This window comes from Nymphalis io, chromosome 16 (genome assembly GCF_905147045.1).
Source record: "Nymphalis io chromosome 16, ilAglIoxx1.1, whole genome shotgun sequence".
Classification (NCBI taxonomy): Eukaryota; Metazoa; Arthropoda; class Insecta; order Lepidoptera; family Nymphalidae; genus Nymphalis; species Nymphalis io.
The window spans coordinates 11449891-11466201 of record NC_065903.1 but is presented as its reverse complement, the minus strand read 5'-3'; the positions used below and the strand labels follow the sequence as shown (position 1 = coordinate 11466201).

Below are 16311 nucleotides of genomic sequence, written 5' to 3'. Positions count from 1 at the left end.
ATTATTATTTATCCTGCATCGTCAAATAATACATACTCTAAATTTTTTATCATCTATATAATATTTTATCGAGTAAAGGGCTATATTAATCGATGTCTTTGTCATGATAATATTTCTGACAAGCTGACAAGGCTTATGAGGCTCAAGAATAAAAATAAATATTAATATTTGGTTGTTATAAATAAATATAAATACGATATTTAAGTATATTAATTAGTAAATCAATACTATTTATATTTGGTAAAGTGTGCAATAAAAGTTGGTAAGCTAGCGTAATTAAAAGAAATAATAATTCCTCTAAATTCTTTAGTTGGTAACGGTTTGACAGATTAAGGAATAATTTATATTTATTATATAACCAGATTTGTATAAATTGACTAAGCAGTCGGCGCAATTACCCCAGCTCACTGGTATGATTAAAAAATCTAAAAGTCAATGAAATATATAGGCGATATAAATTGACAATCGTCTGGCGTAGAGGCTGTGGGTTTAATATCCGTTTGGAACGGATATCTGCTATTATCTGCTCTGTTTCATGTTTCGATTAAATTTTACTTTTTTGGTATTAGGTTTAAAGATTATTTATTCCCATAAAGACAATTACATCACTTGCACGAGAACACAATTAAAGAAAAAATACAAACAATTAACAGACATTCGTTGTCGTACTTACATTTTTAATGGAGAAAATAACACACAAATTATCAAACACAATTTGAAATAACACACAAAACATCACCACGATTTGAAAACCACTCTTATTCCATTCTACACACTCAAACAGGTATTTTTGTAATAAAATAATAAAAATAAAATATAATGAGACAGTCGCTTTTTGAATATATCGAACGAGTCAATATTTTTAATGTCTGAGGGTATCTTGTTATAAAGATGTTCACCGTCATATGTTATTGCGGTTTGACCGAACTTGGTACGAGTTTTAGGCAAAACAATGAGACTCGCGCGTCGAGTGCAGGGGAGCCCATATTTTTTGCTGCTATTAAATTGTAATTCGGTATTGACATTTTTATTAATAGTTTTACGTATGAAAGTGCAGGTGCTGTAATTATATAATTGTTTTATGCTCATTAATTTAGTTTCGCGATAAATTTTTTTAGTTGATGTTCGAAATTTAAAATTAAATAACATTTTTATTATTTTATTTTGTAGGACTTGTAGTTTGTCCAATCGTGTTTTTCATGAGTTTTTTCTTGTAAAGGTCTGTTATTTATTGTGAGAGGTGTGTAATTTGGTATTAGTTTATTTTTAGCTTTGAATAGTATATAGCCAGTTTTAGAAATGTTAATAGTCAATAAATTGTACTGAAGCCACTCATGAAGGACATCGAGATTGACGAACCAAAGTAAAAGAGGCATGTGTCATCAGCGTAGAGAGATATTAACGTTTAAGCCAAGTTCGTGCATGTCATTAATATATACTAAGAAGAGCAGAGGGCCTAGTCTTGATCCTTGTGGAACGCCATAGGATAAGGGTAGTGGGGGACTTTGGGAGATACTATCAGTTTTTACTATCTGTAATCTGTTCTCGAGGTACGATTTACACATATTTAAACCTTTACCGACAAAACCAATGACTTCCAGTTTCTTTAACAGCAATTTGTGACTGACGGTGTCAAAGGCCTTTTTTAAATCAATGAAAACTCCCAGTACAATGTTTTTTTATCAATATTGTGTTTAATTTTGGTTACCAGATCAATTGTTGCTGTGAGTGTATTACTTTTAGGCCGAAACCCGTACTGCCGGTCAAAAAAGAAATTTATAGAGTTTAAGTAGTTCAGTAGCCGTGTATATAGAACTTTTTCGAATATTTTTGATAATATTGGCAATACAGAGATTGGTCTATAATTTCCGGGGTCTATTTATACCACGATTTAAATACCGCATATAGCTGTGGTCATATATTTATGTAATTATCAGCTGGTACTCGCGACTACATCCGCGTGAAAATCTCTCAAGTTTTACTCTTTTGTATAAAATCGATACATACATTTTTGATAAATTTATTCAATATATAGACACAAGGATTGTACTGCTTTACTATATGCAATATGAAAATTAGACGATTTTAAAATTATTATGGTGAATTATTGATACTACAAAACTTTCTTTATAAACAAACTATCAGTTTATACGTGTTTTGATTGATTAATAGACTTGACTTGACTTTTGATAGTTGCAATAGATTCTGAAATATTATATATACGTATTACTGTTTGGCCGTATAATATATTATAAGTGTGTGGTGCCTACCAAGACTTCAATAAAGCGCTACCATCAAGTTACTACAGATATAATAATCTCCTGAAATACTCAATAAAACACTATGGAAATGTTTCAATATAATATTATTTAAATTTTATTTAAATCTATCCAGTGTTTTATACATCTAGATCTATAAAACACTGACCCTTGAAGAAGCAACACATTTTCCTCGGACAAATCCCGCTCTATAATTTAAGTCTATATTTCCTTTGACAGATAAAATCAAGCCGAAAAGACCTTAATATAAAGCCTTTCTACTTTTATGTGTTTAAATTTGAATTCTTCTTTTTCTAAAAGCGCTGGCGAGGCGACATCGCTTTTTATTTATTCATTCGGTAACCGAGTTTCTATCTGCGTGACGTCATACCGAGTGTCGGTGACCTAAAATCGATGTAAGCTAACTCATTTGAGTTATGCAACAGAGGGTATTTGAGTTCGATGACTGATAAATAAATGCATCGAATCATTTGATTTTTAAAAAACATAAATTTTAATTTTTAATTTAAAATATTTCAATTCGAATAAAAATTAGTTTGAATTTGGAAGTTGTTTTTTTTAAAGCACTTTTTAATAAAAGCATCGGAAAACATTATGGAGGAATAAGGCGGTTCTTGTTAAATGACAGCTGGATGAGCAAAATTTATTTTCCGAAATAATATCATTCACTTATTCAGAGACAGGGTAAGTTGATAGTATCACATAAAAAAGACACAATTAAAACATAACGACGAGCATTGCTTTTAAAATCGCTGTATAAAAATAGATGAAGAGCATATTTCAAATGTCCATTATTTTATGAAAAGCGGTTAGGCATTCAAAAGAATACCGGGCTGCGGCTCGAGTGTAGTAAATAATTATAAGAGATGGAACAAACATTTCACTGTGAATAAGCGACTATAATTAATTATGAGAGTATGTTTTCATTTTTTGTACTATATTTCGACTTTAGATGGCGGTAAAAATACGAAAATGTCGTCGTTTTGATGATAAACGTGAACAGGAATGAGGATTATGGTATGAGTAACTTTTTGTGAATAATATAATTGTGAGTAATAGCTTTAACTTGCGTTAGGAACTGTGCAATCTAGTCTGGGCAGTCATATGTCATTTCTTTATTACAGTATGAATGGTAAGTGAGCCAGTGTAATTCAGTTTTTGTATTTTTATCCTAACTAATATTATAAATGCGATAGTGTAACTATTAAACAGATAATCTTGAAATTGTGAATACACATTATCAAAGGTACAGAAAAGGATGCAGGGTATCTAGCACCACTACCCCGTCAAGGACAGAAATATGATATATGACGACGAGCCGATTGGCGTGGTTAGTAGACCTTGCCTTTTACGCCGCAGGTCGTGGGTTCGACTCCCACCCAGGACAGACATTTGTCTGTATGAATATGTCTGTTTGCACTGAGTCTGGGTGTAATTTTCTACATAAGTAAAAAATGTATAAATTATCATGTAGCAATTTAAATGAATTTGCCTAAAAATGTTTTTTTTTTTTTATTTGGATTAGAATTTATAAGGCCAATACATTGAAAAATCCTCGCTGAATTTCTCGCTGTTTTTAACATTATTTTTAACAGTAACTATTTTTCATTTATTTCGTATTGATTCGTAAACATTTAGTCCTCAAAGAACTTGTTAATAGAACATTCTTCATTATACAGCAAAAGAGTTAAGGAATCATACATTTATAAAAAAAAATATCTATTGATGTGTTAAGTTTTTTTTTTAATTATCTACTACACTTGACAAGATAATTTGGGAGTCTAGAAAGATTTACCATGGTATTGGTAATGAGTTATTTTTAATTCCATGTATACTTAATAAAAAACTCAGATATATGGAAAAAAATCGAACAAAAATAATATCAGGGACTTAACACAGGTTTTCTGAGCATATTTTCTTTTACGGCCGAGCATGAGATGAACTATAGACATAAATCAAGTACATGAAAACTTTTTGGTTAAGTTAAGTACTCTCTGGGCCATATAGAGTAGGTAATAATTTATAAATATTTACAAGAAAAGTGGAAACTGAAACCGTTTTCGCGTTGATAGATGACCCAAGCGCTATAATGAGTTTCATTATCTTAGTAGAACTGAAAATATCGTCCTTGTTAATTGATCATTATTTACAACTTGATTAATGGCCGCTCCGTCTTCCGGCGCCATTTTGGATTTACTAGGGATTAATAATGAGGACGTGATCTTCTTTAACTATATTTATTAATAGTTATTGTGTTTAATAAGCGACTCGTTTTGCTTATTGATAGTAGAGTCGACGTTTACATTTTTATTGAAATAGTGGTATCTGTTGTTCGCAGCGCTCTGATCTGTAAGTACCAAACCAATCGTAGCTTCTGAATTACGCCTCGTAGAGAATTAGACTTTTCACTATTGGCGATTAGGTCCTGGGCTTAAGGCCTGGGTCGAGCCATTGAAAATATTTGGTTTTCTCAATAGTCTCTTTTAGAAGTGTGTGTCATACCTTCAAAAGCACATAAGGCTATTCCTCCTCGTCAGTCCTCATTCCGGTCGTGTCGTATTTGCCTTCCCATTGGATTAGGAGAGTGAGGGAATAAAGAGCGTACTAAAATGTCGTGTGCAGTAGGCTAGACGCCCTTGAGTATGGCAACCGTGGCTGAAATCGGTCAGCTGTACATCAACCACCTAAATAAAACTGGACGAAACTCAACCAGTGATAAAATCAAAATCATATCAAAGCTTATATCATATTAATAATGAATTAAGTTATATATAAAGAAGTAAACAAAGAGAGGAATTTGAACACTATATATTTAATTATATGCTGTAATTTCAAATCAAATTTTATTTAAATTCATTCAACCGACTCATCCATAGTGTTATTCATTTAAGCATATAGACGAATTAAAATGATCATATATATTTTGGAGATTATTTAAACGTGTTACACAGAAAATGCATTAACATATTTATAAGCGGGAAAAACTGCGAAGGTGATAGTAAGTCAATAATAAAAGATCAAAAGATAACTGCCTCGGCCGCAAACCCGGAGGTTTTGGGTTCAATTACCAGGTCGGGCCAATAAAAAGTTATTGGGTTTTTCTGTCAGAAAATTCTCAGTAACAACCCGGGGTCTGGAAATTGGAAGTGTGTACACTCCCGTGCTTCGGAAAGCGCGTAAAGCCGTTAATCCTGCGCCTGAACTATTTCCGGTCCTGATGGATTGCCGTCCCATCGGCTGAGAGTTAGGGAATAGAGAGTGAACCTGTGTTTGCGCACACACTTGTTCACTATAATATCTCGAGGATAGTTGGCTAATCTCTCTTGGGATTAGCCGCCGTGGCCGAAATTAGTCTGAAGGACATTATTATTATTATTATTATTATTTATTAATAAAATACAAGACAAAAGTTAATTTCAAGAAACGCAAACAAAATCGCTGTAAAAACTGTTTGCTCGAAAACGTTTTAAACATGCTCATAACATTGGTCGTATTATAATACTTCGTGAACGTTTTCAAACACGATTTAAAGAAATTAAAGCGATAATACGATTATGCAATCAAAATACATATGTGGTATAATTTGTATACAAGTTTTACCAGGACTTAAAAGCAAGGAGTGTACATTTAATGACATATAACAATGTGCTTTAAATGTATTTTAGTTGTTTGTACAGCAAATAAACACGCAAATGATTATAGAGAGGATCAAAATAACAATAAAAACGACTGTATAGCGTATAAAAATTATAGGCAACGTTTGAGATGAAAAATATCTAACGGAAATAAATAATATAAAAATTCTTTCAAATAATTCTCATAATACTGTAAAAGTGAAATCATTTTTTTAGAACTTATATTTATAAAAGCCGAGATGGCCAAGTGGTTAGAACGCGGGAATCTTAACTGATAATCATGGGTTCAAACTCGGGCTAGCACCACTGAATTTCATGTGCTTAATTTGTGTTTATAATTCATCTTGCGCTTGACGGTGAAGGAAATCATCGTGAGGAAACCTGGATGTGTCTAATTTCATTGAAATTTTGCCACATGTGTAATTCACCAACCCGCATTGGAGCAGCGTGGTGGCTCCTAACCTTCTCCTCAAAAAGGAGAGGAGGGCTTAGCCCAGCAGTGGGACATTCATAGGCTGTTACTGTATATATAAATATGCATCAATATAATATATGATTTTTTATTTTACATGTAAACAATATGGACAATCTTATTAACAACGCAAATATTAAAATCAAATAACGAAAATGAATATATATTATAACTCAGTCGGTTGTATGTTTTTACTGGTGGTAGGGCTTAGTGCAAGCTCTGGGTAGGTACCATCCACTCATCAGATATTCTACCGTAAAACAGCTGTATTTGGTATAGTTGTGTTCTGGTTTAAAGGGTGAGTGAGTCAGTGTAATTACAGGCACAAGGGACATAACATCATGGTTCCCAAGATTGGTGGCACATTGGCGATAGTAAGCGAAGGTTAACATTTCTTACAATACCAATATCTATGTTGGTGACAACTTACCATCAGGTGGCCCATATGCTCGTCCTCCTACCTATACTATAAAAAAATGTATATTAAAAGCGGATCGTCTGCGAGTAGAGGAGTACCCTAATTCTTTTGTTGTACAACGTGTATGCAAAATTTGTAATATACCATCAAACAAACTTTAGCAATGATAATAGCAGTGAGAATTACACTCTATAAAGAGCATAGCTTACAATCCATTACAATTCGGCCGACCAGTTAGCTGAGAATGTTAAAAAGAGACTTAGTTGCATTGTTGGTTGATCTATAAATGTCTTGCTGCTGGCAACACTGCTTTCCGAGGCACGGGTGTGTACACGCTTCCAACTTCCAGACTCCGGGCTGCTACTAAAAATTTTCGGCAGAAAACCCCAATTACTTTTTATTGGGCTGACCTAGAATTTGAACCCAGGATTCGGGTCTGTGGCCTTATATCGAGCCACTAAACGAACGAAGTAGTCATATACTTATACATCTACTAAAAAACTACTAAAAACAAAAATAAATAAACAACAGACGCTATATCCATTTCGATTTAAATACAGTGTTCATTTAAATTGAAATGCTCTTAATTTTATCAACAATACATTAAGCAATAAAGTTCTCATTAATTTCGAATTATTTTCATTCGTATTTATCGAATTTAATTTGTGGATATTCAAACCAATTACCGATTACATGGCCGACATGTCGCATAATGTCATTTCATTGTGTTTTAATAATATGTAAGCGTTATTAATTAACAATTCATAGATAATATAATGTAATTTAATAATATTTAATATTATTTTAGTGTTAATATTTATTTAAGCCGTGACGGCCTAGTGGTTAGAACGCGTGAATCTTAACCGATGATCGTGGATTCGAACCCAGGCAAGCACCACTGAATTTTCATGTGCTTCCGAAACAGCCTGTGAATGTCCCACTGCTGGGCTAAATGCCTCCTCTCCTCATTTTGAGGAGAAGGTTTTGGAGCTTATTCCACCACGCTGCTCCAATGCGGGTTGGTGGAATACACATGTGGCAGAATTTCAGTGAAATTAGACACTTGCAGGTTTCCTCACGATGTTTTCCTTCATCGTAAAGCACGAGATGAATTATAAGCACAAATTAAGCACATGAATTTTCATGTGCTTAATTTGTGATTATAATTCATCTCGTGCTTGGTGGTGAAGGAAACATCGTGAAAAAATCTGCATGTGAGGCGAGGGACTTTGTTATGTAACTTATTGTATATTATATATCTATTGTAATATTTTAATTGCTGTTGGCGTATATTAGACCCCGAAATTTCAGCTATTACATACTCCAAATCAGGCTCAGGACGTAGTTAGTAGGTCCTATATTTATTTATTTATTATTTCCTGCATTGTGTTTTGTTTTCGCTTGTTGGTGACGTGGATTGAAGTGGTTGCAGTGTAATGCCGTGCTATCTACAAATATACCTAGCACTACTCGGTCTGTCTATCTGAGTATATAATTTGTAAAAAAGAAGTACTGGCTCATATACTGGAGGTAAAGCTTTGTGCAAGCTCGTCTGGGTAGGTACCACCCACTCATCAGATATTCTACCGCAAAACAGCAGTACTTGGTATGGTTGTGTTCCAGTTTGAAGGGTGAGTGAGCCAGTGTAATTACAGACACAAGGGACATAACATCTTAGTTCCCAAGGTTGGTGGCGCATTGGTGATGTAAGCGACGGTTAACATTTCTTACAATGCCAATGTCTATGGGCGTTGGTGACCACTTACCATCAGGTGGCCCATATGCTCGTCCACCTCCTATTCTATACAAAAATATATAATTTCTGTGCTAATATTGGTGAGTACTTTAATTAATAAATACCTACTTATGACTCAGCCTAGCAGCAGGTAGCGTTATCTCCTAAAGTAACATATAAATATTGGACGCGCCGAGCTACTGACCAGCCTTATCGATAGCCCTCCTTATTCTAATATCAGTAATATAATAAATTGTTTTAGGTTTATACACTAGCATTGTTTATACGAAAGAGTTATTCGAATTGCAAGTAGATGATCTCATGGATTCAATACTTAATAACGTATATATGGGAAAGTTTCAACAAAGCACACCCACTTACAAGAGTACTACAAAAAATCCAAAATTTCATTCAACTACAAAAACATTGACAACAACTAAAGCTTATAGTGTTACAAAATATTCTGGACTTAAAAGGTATGCTGAAAACATGACAATGGAGCAATTCAATTTACGAAAACGTCAAATTGATATAAACACTTTATTGGAATCAAATTTTAGTCCAGTTCCAATGTTTGATACCATTGACGACGAAATAACAGTACAGACGAGAAGATTCAACAAAGTTCATGAGTCAGCAAAGGAACAAAATATTCTAAGACAAGTATATTTCGATTATGAAAATGGAACATTCATTTATGGAGAAAAAAATAGAACAGTGTCACTTATGGCACAATTTGTGTACGAAACCCATTATCGCTTACCTTACGCTCAAATACTTAGGAAAAAGTACATAACAAATATTAGATATAGAATAGGGTACTGCTTTGCATTGTTGAGGTCGCTGAAGCAGCAACAGATGGTTATATACTCGACAATGAGGAAATATCAGAAAAAAATGTGGGTAGTGTACACCCACCTTAAGTGGTATGAAAAGATTGTAAAGTTGAATGTGGATATAAAAGATTTGATCAAGTATATTTACCACTTAAATAAGATACGGGAAAGCGAAATATCGACCACTTCGTCGTCTACAACAGTTACGCCTCCAGATTACCCTGAATAATATATTGTTAATATAAATATTTTTTAAGTTTTGCTATATAAAACGTCATATTATCAAATAATAATATTAATTAAAATTAGCTTGTCTTCTTGGTATTCTGTTGCTCAATTATTTTGGTTTAAATACCTGAATGTGTATATGATGCCTTTATTCATAATAATTATTATATTTATATATAATATTTACATTAATTACAGGCACAAGGAACATAAAATCTTATTTCCCAAGGTTGGTGGCGCATTGGCTATGTAAGCGATGGTTGACATTTCTTAGAATGCCAATCTCTAAGGGCGTTGGTGACCACTTACCATCAGGTGGCCCATATGCTCGTTCGCCTTCCTATTCTATAATATATATATATATATATATTTCTTATCAACAGAATATTTCAAAGTATTGATATATAGCGGTCGAATAATTGTTATGTCAACGGTACCTACAAATACGGGTGCATAAAAACCATTTGATTAATGGTATTTTATAAATGTACGATCAGTTACTTTTTTTTAAGCTTCGTGACAAAGGTATGATAGTCAGGCGTAATTTTAATACTATTTATCCGCAACTTTATAGCGCTTAAAGCACATTGTAAGCTTTCTAAAATCCTACAAAGAAAGGGTAGAGATCGCGCCGCATTGTTGCAAGCCGCTAAAAGGAAGGATCGTAGAACTAATCTGGTTTTATGACACGGCGCAGACAACATAGATTATTAAACAATTTGGTTTTAAAGTCAAGCATACATTGTACAATTTGATTACATTATTTTGTATACTGGCAACATTATTTACTCATTAACATAAATTAAATGAAAGTTTCACAAGAATTAAATCCATCATGAAGTTTAGGCATGTGTTAAATTATATGTTACATCGGAGCGGTTTATGTACTTTTTATAATAATATTAGAACTTTTTAAATAAAAAGTTATACCAAATAAAATTTAATAAAGCCCATTAAAAAAAACAAATAAATACTTTGACTACCAAGTCCATTGAACGATTGAAAGCTATTCTGCTATTGGCAAAACCATTGACAGTGAGCAACCGGAAAAAACAACAGACAATAGCTCAGCAACAAATGTTTTTTCACCGTTCATTTATTTAGTTGGTTGTTGGCATCACTCCAAACGGCCTGGCAACACCGGGGAAAAGTCTAATATTTAAAATGCTACCAGCCTTGCTTCGGTTGATTTTGAATATTTAAAGGTCTTTTATTTGAGGATTTTTTAAAGTTCGATGAATTCATTGTAAGCACTTCTGATTTTTAATATCTGTCTTTATTTTTTATAATTTAAATAACAAACGTCGCAACAATAACACGTTATCAATTGTAGTGCAGCAAATTAGCAATTTATAATTTTTAAATTATTATAAATAAACGAGTTTAGTAAACACCAAAAGATTTTTATTGTTGTATAAATAAAACAATATGATTTTGTAAAAACCCATCGATTATTTCTAGATATTATTCAGTTTATGTCTCAATAACCAGCATTACGAGTATAAATCAAAGAAATGTGGGGAAGATGACATATCGTTTTTTTTTTCGAAAGAGAAAATATTATTAAATATATGTCTGATCTGATACAACCTTTGAAAAGAAACTATAGTTATACACACAAAATATATATATTTAACTTTGAACTTGATTTATTCATGATATTCATAAAAAATCTGCAATTTTACTTTGCCCTCTTTTAAAAAAGCTTGTAACAAAGCACCTCTCCATATCGACTTATTTTAAAATAACTCAATTTTGATTGATATACTTAAATACAAATAAAAATATATACTTAACATTGTTGGAAAAAAACTATTTCATAATAAAAGTTTATTTTAACAATATTGATTGATGAGATATTTTCTTTCTATTCTTAATTTCTCTATGCTAATATAATAAATGCGAAAGTAACTTTATTTGTATGTCACGCCATAACAGCTAAACCGCTGGACTGAATTTGAAATTTGTTATGAAGCAAGTTTGAACCACAAGAAAGGAGATGGGCTTTTTTTATGCCCTTTATTAATAGTTAATTAATAATTTTAATAAATACTTACAAACGTTTTTCTCTTTCTGTTATAATTAATATGACATTCAAATGAAGAAGGCAGACAATATTTAACTAGACCCGCTAAAGATAGCTTATAAGTAAGACCGTTAATGTGTTGTTTATTTAAATATTTATGTTTTTTTTAATAAAGTTTATAATTTTAAGTTTGAACTTTGCATGTGTTTCAAATTTTGAAGTTACGAATATATTTTCAACAAAATTAATATCCAATTAACGACAAAGTAACCAATTTCATGCGAAATCGCTATACTTTCCTAACCGTAGTATTTTTTAACTTTCTTACAGCACGCATTATTGCCGTACCATCCTTTGAAAATAGGCCACTAGCACAGAGTATGATTGGTTTCGTTTATACGCTGTTAGCGGTAATATAAAATCGCTAATAATACATTAAGGCTATTGTAATATGGTTTTAGTTTTAATAAAACATACATTTATAATAAAATGTTTATTATTAATAACAATTTTAATCAAATATGTGGTATCAATATAGTGACTGTTATTTTGGTCTAGTGGTCCAGGTATAAGGCCCCAGATCCCGATAATTTAATCACGTCACACCCAAACACGCTTCATTTTTGAATACATCCCAGCTGCCGCTTATGGCTTGTACAGTTAATAAGATGATATCCAGCGTGATTCGTGGTTATGAAAGCTTGAAATATAATTTTGGTATAAATATAACGGTTGTTATGAGGCAATTTCGTTAAAATAAAGTTATAATAGATTCAATTTTTTTTACGTGCTCTTATTTGAAGATTACTGTTAACAGGAATTACAGCAATGCTTTCTCGTTTGCCTCGTTTTCTGCTTGAGATCACGAAAGGAGGTTTTATATGTAAAATATAATGCGAGCCAACATTGAGAAGTACTGGTATGAAATAAGATTAATATTCGATTATCTTTTTCATTGAATTGTTAGTTTATTCTATTGTTATTATAATTATAACATTTGTATAATTATACTTTTTATAAATTAAGTTATTTTACGAGAAAATATAGGACTGTTCTCTCAATTCGCTGAGCAATAAGAGGACCAAAAGTCGAGTGTTGCCAAGTTTTTGGCGTTCGTTTAAGAATATTTAAATTCGATGATAGTATGCCAAGGGTAATGCTTTTTGGCATAACGGTTTCATTTGTAATTAGGACTCAGAACTGGCCTTTATATTTATGGCATAGTTACAACTCGGATGAATGTATATGTATATGTATGTTTTATCATGGTTTATTAACGCGATATTTTTTATCATGATTATTTTATTAAATAATACATTAGTCTTTAATATATACAAATACAAATTAAAAATAGCTTTTGTAATACGATATTATTTTATCAATATCGAATATTTTATATAAAATTGTAAATCAAAAATAACAATGCTAGCAATTTTACTCGATAATATCCAAGAGAAAAATAATATATATATATATATATATATATATATATATATATATATATTTGATATCTGATAATTAGGAATGTTGCTGTTTAGGTTAGATTTATAATTTTTTTATTGTATTAGATAGGCAGTTATTTTAAGTGAATAAGTATCGCCAAGTAACCGATGAACGTGGGTTCAAACCCGGGCAAGCACCTCTGAATTTTCATGTGCTTAATTTCTGTTATAATTCATCTCGTGCTTTTCGGTGAAGGAAAACATCGTGAGGAAACCTGCATGTGTCTAATTTCATCGAAATTCTGCCACATGTGTATTCTAACAACCCGCATTGGAGCAGCGTGGTGGAATAAGCTCCAAACCTTCTCCTCAAAAAAGGGAGAGGAGGCCTTAGCCCAGCAGTGGGACATTAACAGGCTGTTACTATTACTATATATAAGTAACTGATATGTTGAAACTAAGATTTATTCTAAAATTCTAGACGAGCCTGTTAAAGTTAAGTCCAAAGTCGTTCGTCCGTTTTTATATTATTTACGAAATCAGCGTCGACAAATGGACGGACAAATAAATAATTTAGAAAACATTTCGTTGTGGTATTTTTTATTATATAACTAGTACTAGGTCGGGGATTCAAAGGCGGAATTAAAAAAAACCACTTGTCTTGTGACGAAAACGTATATAGTGAGAAATACTTAGTGTAAAAGAATTAAATTTTAAGCGAGTTGGGTGGATTAAGATTATATAAAAAATCATAAAATGATATCTAAATTCTGACCTTTGCAATACAAGACGGCGTTATTTTCTAAATTTCAAGTCTATATATTACAGTTGAAAATATGCATCGGCAGACAGAACATTACCTTTTATATAAAATTATTATATCGATTTACTCAACTTCATTGCTTATTAAAATATATGATACATTACTTGCAGCTGAAAACTTATAAATCACGTTTTAATATTTTTAAAAAATACAATCACAATAAATATATTTTGCCGTCCATACATATACTAAATTAATTTGAGAGTGACATACGTATTTCAAAGTAAACTTAGTCAAAGATTGCTTGTTCTCTATGTTGTAAAAATAAATATTTATATAATAAATTGTGTTTATAATATAACTATATATATTTAACTATATAGATATTAAAAAACGTGGGGTTATTATTCGTTTATTTCGATGTAAGATAAATAAATTTAATTGCAGTTTATTAGCGTATGTATATAAATTGGTAAAAAAATCAATACCGTTACATGACACTCAACTTAAATTAAGAAACGCTACATATAGAAAATTTGCGCTTAAACATGACCTTTAATTTTAACTTACATACGCTTGGAAAATACGAGAATATTACAATTACTTTATATAAGAAATCAGCTGTTATACATGCGTGAAAATATTCATGCTTGCGTGTATTACGTTTCATTGCGTGTAGAAAACGAAGAGTTGATTAAGAAAATTATCTATTTGTATTACTATAACATTATATATAAATAAATAACGAACAGTAAATATCCTAATGTACAATTGTGTGCACAAGTGTGTACGCAAACAATAAGCAATCCGACACGAACAGAGAAAAATATGGTATAGGGGCCTTGTGTTCTAAGTGATTAAAAGCTAGTACGACCTCATGATCTGCATCCAAATTACTAACCAGTAAACTATATATTCCTTGACTGTCAACTGTCGTTCGAAAAGAGAAAAAATACCATCCTCCTAGTCTATAATAATTAAATTCAATGAAATATTATAATCTGATACTAAGGGAATTCGAAAAGAAATTTTAAAATATGCAGTAGTAATCACTCGATATTACAAAATCTGTAATATAGGTGTAAATGTTGAAGGAAACAGGCTCTCGACAAACAAGTCAATCCGATCTAACTATACGTCATATAACTATGAGTTAAGTAGAAAGATACGGAGCTAAATCCAGCAGGCTGCATTGCAGATTGGTAATACTAATAGAATTTCCCTTTCCTCGCGATGTTTTCCAACGCAGAAGAGCATGAAATGGTTTGTGGAAACTAATTTATTGCTTGAAATGCGATACTACTACGAAGTTTTATTCAATAGTCTAAGATACGGTGTGTTCATAAACTCTTTTAACCTTCATGATTATATTAAAATTATTTTTAATTGGTTGGTTGGTACATTCCCATTTCTTGGTTACAACACCATGTAACACACTAAAAACTTTTTAGGTTTTGTATAAAGAAATTCATAGTAGCTCGGATTTTGAAAGCCAACGGAGCTTACTCCTAATCCATGCACGTAAAATTTCTCTGGTCGTTTAAATTGCCATTAGAGTGCTAGTGCACACGCTGGTGTACTATAATATTCCTTGTGCAGTCTCCGTTGAGAATAACGTGACCGAATCTGGTCAGATGAATAACATCATCGTATTTATTTTAAATTTAAAAACGATTATATATCGTATACAATAATAAAGTAATGAATGATTGAACAAATCATATTTTCTCTTCATTCGTAATAAATTGAATCGATCTCAGATGGTGGCCTATTTGCTATTTTAGATGGAACAGTAATATAATATAATAGATTTATTCCAATTTATCTTTAATTTTTAATCTATGCGGATCCAAAAACGTTCCTTTTATTATGTTTTTCATAAAAACATTATCCGTAATCCGTAACAGCCTGTGAATGTCCCACTGCTGGGCTAAAGGCCTCCTCTCCTCTTTTTGAGGAGAAGGTTTGGAGCTTATTCCACCACGATGCTCCAATGCGGGTTGGTAGAATTCACATGTGGCAGAATTTCAGTGAAATTAGACACATGCAGGTTTCCTCACGATGTTTTCCTTCACCGTAAAGCACGAGATGAATTATAATCACAAATTAAGCACATGAAATATCAGTGGTGCTTGCCCGGGTTTGAGCCCACGATCATCGGTTAAGATTCACGCGTTCTTACCACAGGGCCATCTCGGCTTTATAAAACATTATAAAACAATATAAAATAGTTATATAACTTTTTAAATGATAGACTTAAACATAATTCAATATCAAAATTAAATCACCGACGAAATTTTACATTTCAAACAAAACTGCATAAATTCAACATTCGTTCCAAAAGTCGTAAACAAGAAACTTGCACGCAAGATATAATTTGGTACCATTATGAAATTTCAGGACTGTCTCTGTTTGTCATACTGACATATTTCGCTGAGCTCAAAGTTACATTTTCCATATAAATTAGGGCTACCGTC

At 32.0% G+C, this 16311-nt stretch overlaps 2 protein-coding genes across 2 annotated transcripts in view; one reads left to right on the top strand and one right to left on the bottom strand.

Moving 5' to 3' along the window:
• Nucleotides 1-16311, bottom strand: part of LOC126774534 (uncharacterized) — a 203717-nt gene that overhangs the window by 124744 nt on the left and 62662 nt on the right. The gene's annotated exons all lie outside the window — the stretch shown is intronic.
• Nucleotides 7482-9689, top strand: LOC126774335 (uncharacterized). The gene is made up of 2 exons (XM_050495815.1): nt 7482-7544; nt 8802-9689. The coding sequence occupies exons 1-2, from the start codon at nt 7517-7519 to the stop codon at nt 9602-9604; spliced, it is 831 nt and encodes a 276-aa protein (XP_050351772.1). The 5' UTR covers nt 7482-7516; the 3' UTR covers nt 9605-9689.

Bases quoted from the DNA above. Each gene is read 5' to 3' on its own strand.
- LOC126774335 (XM_050495815.1), top strand. From the start codon at position 7,517: ATGTCATTTCATTGTGTTTTAATAATAT. The intron at 7,545-8,801 runs GTAAGCGTTATT...AAATTGTTTTAG, and splicing joins TCATTGTGTTTTAATAATAT to GTTTATACACTAGCATTGTT.